Source organism: Crocodylus porosus, unplaced genomic scaffold (genome assembly GCF_001723895.1).
Source record: "Crocodylus porosus isolate Cpor-Errol unplaced genomic scaffold, CroPor_comp1, whole genome shotgun sequence".
Lineage (NCBI taxonomy): Eukaryota > Metazoa > Chordata > Crocodylia > Crocodylidae > Crocodylus > Crocodylus porosus.
This window is the reverse complement of record NW_017728909.1, coordinates 30,527,120-30,532,459: the sequence shown is the minus strand read 5'-3', so window position 1 is coordinate 30,532,459 and position 5,340 is coordinate 30,527,120. Positions and strand designations below refer to the sequence as shown.

Here is a 5,340-nt window from a genome sequence, read left to right as displayed (position 1 = left end):
AAAAAAACATATAAAAACAAAACTGCAGAACTGCTTTAGACATCTAATACCACAAAACGTTACAGCCAAAGAGTGGTATTCATAAAAGCCAAAAAGCATAAGTTAATTTCATACCCAGCAATGTTAGCCATGGAGCTAAGAGCATCATATCCCTGAGCAATAGTAACCCGTGGAACCTGATCCATGGCCAAAACAGTAGTTTTTCTTTCTGCAAGCTTCTTCAGTAGGTCTGGGTTTTGAGCTGGGTAGATGAAACTAATCAGAGTAGCACCTGTCTTAAAAAGATCTGCCTCATGAATGCCTAGGTCAGGATTAACTACAGGTGCCCTCACCTGAAAGAAGAGAGAAATTTTCAGATAAATCAACAGAAATAATGCCTCCTCCTCACCCTTTATCCCATGCAGATAAGACAGGCAATGAAGTTTATAAACAACTTTTATACAACTATATTCAGGGAATTCACTTTTCCTCTGTAGGCTGCTTGTTACAATTAGACCCAAGTAGATAAGTAACACTACAGGAATAACAGTGGATGGATCTAAAATGAGTTAATGGCTTTTACTACTATTTTTATGCCTGGAATGAACAACTGTTAGGTATGTCAGCTGCAGTCTAGAAAAACGGGTTTAATGAAATAGGTCTTGAAACTAAGCTATCAATTAGAAGGATCCATTGAAAAGCAAAGAAATACTAAGAAGCCTGCACTGCTGTTACTGACTGCACTGTACCTCAAGAGCTTATATGTTTAAGTCCGTATTCCAGCAAACAACTTTCTTGAGTATTACATTGATCTCTTAAACAGAAGTTGCAACTTTCCTTTACAAACCTAATTTTTTCCAGAAGGGCCTATATAGCAGCCTATAATTTCACTATGCTAAGACAAAACCTTAATATGTTTAGCTTTAAACTAAGATTTCTAAAGGAAGCCCCAGCATCAAGTTTACCTGCTTACTTTTCAATTCTTTGCACAACCTGGTTACCTAACCTGTATACCTTAAATGTTACCTGGTTACCTCCTTACATAATCTCTCTTTTTTTTTTTTTATGCACTGCCACTTTTCCTGTCTCCAATCCAGTTCAGACTGCTACTACGTAGTCTTTTAAAGCCCTGCTGGGGAGTTTAAGAGGTATGTATTGATATGCTAGAAGCCCAAGTAGTGCCAGTATAATAAACTCTGGTTAATCAGCATTGCAAAGGGAATGAAAATAATGGCAAGTTATCAGGAGCTGGTAATGGAGAGCAGTGGGAGCAGCGCTGGTGGGGAAATCAGAACAACAACAAAAATCATCATGGTGAATTATCCCACGGCCAAATTAACCAGTTTCCTGTATTCATTTCCTAGAGAAAAAAATGCATGCATCAGCTGCTTGTTAATGCAAGTTCTTTGGAGCAGAGATCTTATCTACTCAGTTCTCTGAGCACTGCTCTCCTGCTCTGGAAAAGGCAATGGTTCTAAAAGGGTGAATAATTATGTAAGAATTGAAGAATCTTCACTGAAACCACTAAGTGCTCCTATTCAAGGGTTTAGTTCTATTTTTCAGCTTTCTACGATTTCTGTGACTTTGGTAGGGCACAAAGATATGTATAAATTAAAACCAAAGATATAATAAGGGCTCCTATTACATAATCAAGCATTCAGTGGCCTGCATTAAATGGCTTGATGCTATTCCTTTAAAAAAAAAAACAACACAGAAAAAAAACCTTCATACACATTATATAATAAGAAAACGAATTACTTTGACAATTAAATCAGATGCCAGCACTTCCTTGGTCCCTTGGATCTTTGCTCCCACATCCCTATAATGGTCATCAGAAAACTTGGAAGCTTCCCCAGCACCTGACTCCACCACAACATTAAAACCTTGTTTAACCAAGGCCTGAACACCAGCTGGAGACAGTGACACCCTCTTTTCATTCTGGAATATCTCCTTGGGAACACCCACAGTCAACTGTTTGTATGGAATTCCTGTAAATGCAGAGAAAAAGATGGGCATTAGTTACAGCAAGACAAAAGATAACTGGATTAATGTCAGGGCTTTTTCAGTTTTACCATATATACCGCGTATTTTACTTCAAGGTCAAGAAAATCACAGTTTGTAACATGCTTTATGCAAATCTCAAACATATTTTATGCCAAAGGTATAAGTTTACTTGCTTGCATCTCACCACTCTATTTTTCTGAAAAACGGTACTACAATTTAAGCCAAGAGCTATTTTATGCCTATGAACTTAAAATTCATCACAATCAAGAGTTCAAACTTAATTGAGACTGTATTTTTAAGTTAATGTTATGAAAATTTCAAATTTTTTATAAATGTCGGGCATTGCAGTGACAAATAATACAACTCTCTCAGGAAAGGAGGAGTAACTAAAAATAAGGAAAAACCAAGAGCCAGAGGTGCACTTGTAATTATTTTGCTTTTTTTCTGATTTTTGGCTCTTTACCTAAAACTAAATTGCTGCAGTATTTGTTAATAACTTTGAAATGTGTGTTCCATTTGGATAGTAAATAACAACACATACAATATGCTGTTGCCCTTTGTTTTGGTGCAACAAGAGCACACAGTTGGCTCACATTCAGCTTATAGCCCACTTTAACACCAAGGTCCTCTTCTGCAGTACTGCAGCCTAGCCAATCATTCCGCAGTCTGTGCATGCAGTTATGTGACAGGAGTTTTGAAGTTGCCCTTGCTGAATTTCATTTAATCAATTTCAAACCATTTCTCTAGTTTATCCAGGTCATTCTGAATCCTGGCCCTGCCCTCCAGTGTCTGCAACTCCACCAATTTGGTGTCACCCACAAAATTGCTAAGTGTGCACTTGATCCCCTTGTCCAAATCCAAGTTCAAGGCAAATAACTACATTAAGAATTAGGACAAGGATAGGAACAACATTTTATCCAATGAAAATCACAAGGGAGGATTAGTGTAGGCGGAACACAAACTCAGGTCACTGCTAGAATTACTAGGTCAATATCCAGTGTCTCACAAAAAAGAAAGCTTTTAATAACAAGTGGTTAGGACACTGCTTTTACATTTCAGAGAGCATCTACAGGAGTGCAACTTCAGCTATCATTCTCAAGCAGGGGTCTAAAGCTGAGCTAGAAAGGGGGAGGCATAATGAAACACCACAACTGCTTCCTTCAATACATAATTATCTCTATAACCTGGTTTCTTTAGGACAGATTGTACAAGAAATCAATTACACATGGAAATGGAGCTCAGGATCTCTATGCCTAACCCCAGGTGCCTGGCTGACAGCAAAATCTAGCCCTCAGTCAAGCACCTAAGCCTTTTAACACCATGCACGAAGAGAGGTAGGTGCCTCAGAATGGGATTCACAACAGGCATTGGAGGGAAAGCTGCGCAAGGGGATGGGCAAACAGGCCTCTGACAAATGTGGAAAAAGAAAAAATTGCTCTTAGAAGTTTGGCCTGGTTCACCCAGCATCTATGTAGATTGCAGCTTTCAGCAGGGCTTTTTGGTGCTTTTATCTCATAGCCACAAAGCCCCACTGAAGCATGCAATCTATACAGCCAAGTCAAACTGATGTGATGCCTCTTCTGGGCATGTGCTGCCCTTGGAACAGAGGCATGCCAGGCTGACAGTAAAGCACTCTGGTTTTTTTCAGGTATGTAATCAGTCACATACATTTGGAACTACTTCAAAAGGGGAGAGGGAGCTGCTGGGGGAAGAGGGTGCATAGGAGGTGGACTCTGCTGGACAAATTTTTGGCAAACTGACCAGTATAGGTGCCTACTTTTGGATAGCAGGGGGAGGCCTAAGTAAGAGCAGATGCACAGCCCAAAACTCTGTCCCGGAGTTATAACCCAGAAGTCATTCCTTCAAAAAAAGGAAGCTGGTGACTCGCTTCTTTTACGGCAAGAAGAGGAGGTGGCATTAGAAATGCTCCTAATAGCTCAGTGGTTAAAGTACTCACCCAGTATGTGGAAAAATTGTATCATCACCCTGAATGTGGGTTTGTACATCTACATCAATTCCTCGGGAGTTAGAACACAGTTAGCTGTGCACCCCATGGGGACAGAGATTCTCCAGGCCTCCTGCAAGCAGTCTCAATTTGCAAAACAAAACATGATTCACTGGGCGAGAAGAAGCATGACCCCTAAACCCAGGGGCTGGAGCACTCGCCTGGAAAGGGGAAACAGTTTGGATCCTTGCTCCAAGGAATGCAAGTTTAATGCAAGACTCCTGGGGAATTCTGACCCCTTGTCAAGAGACAGGTGCTAGGTTGCCTGGCCCTATCAAGAGGCAGCAGCTTGAATAAGCTTAAGCTTAAGAGGGAGATCCACAAAGCTTGTAGGTTTTTGCCAACAGCTGCCTAGGTGCCTGAAGTCCAGTTTCTGCAAAAACACTGCCATTTTAGCCAGGATGAACAGCTCAGTGCCTAAGTTGCTAACGTAAGCAAAGCCTGCAGCAACAGTGACACAAGTTTTTCTAACAGCTGATCTTGCTGTTTTGTATAACATGAGGTTTATTTTGGCCCTCTTCCCAGATGACTTGTTCAAACCCTGTATAATCACCCTATTCCCAGCTGGCACTTTAGCAGGGGCAAAAACTGAACTGCTCTCTTACTCTACAGATGGCCCCTAACCCTTTACATCAAAACTGAGGTAAATTTGATGGAGCTGGTAGTAAGAGCTGATCCTGAGCCATGGATAAAGGACTTCAGTCTCTCAGCACCTCTTGGAAGCTCATGGAACTTTTTTAGTGCATCTAATATTCAATTACTAGATGCAGAAGCTTCTTGATGCACAGATTAGCCTTTAATTCCATTACCTAATAAGAGTTTTCCTTTAGTTGTTAATCAAGAAGGTATCCAAACTGTAATTGTAAAACCTCATAGCTCTCTGAAGCCTAACATCACAGAATCATAGAGAATTAGGGTTGGAAGAGACCTCAGGAGATCACCTAGTCCAACCCCCTGCTCAAAGCAGGACCATCCTCAACTAGATCATCCCAGACAAGGCTCTGTCCAGCCTCTCCAAGGATGGAGATTCTATAACCTCTCTGGGTAACCAGTGCTTCACCACCCTCCTAGGGAGAAAGTATTTCCTAATATCCAACCTAAACCACCCTTGCTGCAACTTGAGACCATTGCTCCTTGTTCTGTCATCTGCCACCACTGAGAACAGTCTAGTTCCAATATATCAATACATACATAAACAAATAAAAATAATGTATTTTAAATAAGTCAACATTTTTGTTGATGTAATACTAGAAAACAGCAAACAATTGCTCATTGAGGAGATTTTCAAACTGCAAGTGTCCCAAGAAAGTCTCAGTAAGGAAACAAAGTAAGCATGGGTGACTGGTGCCTCC

At 40.6% G+C, this 5,340-nt stretch overlaps 1 protein-coding gene across 1 annotated transcript in view; it reads right to left on the bottom strand.

Moving 5' to 3' along the window:
• Positions 1-5,340, bottom strand: part of NNT (nicotinamide nucleotide transhydrogenase) — a 68,492-nt gene that overhangs the window by 57,423 nt on the left and 5,729 nt on the right. The window contains exons 3-4 of the mRNA XM_019532029.1: positions 1,738-1,967; positions 115-332 (exon numbers count right to left, since the gene is read on the bottom strand). Of these exons, the coding sequence (XP_019387574.1) occupies positions 115-332; positions 1,738-1,967 (448 nt within the window). The remainder of the gene's footprint in view (positions 1-114; positions 333-1,737; positions 1,968-5,340) is intronic.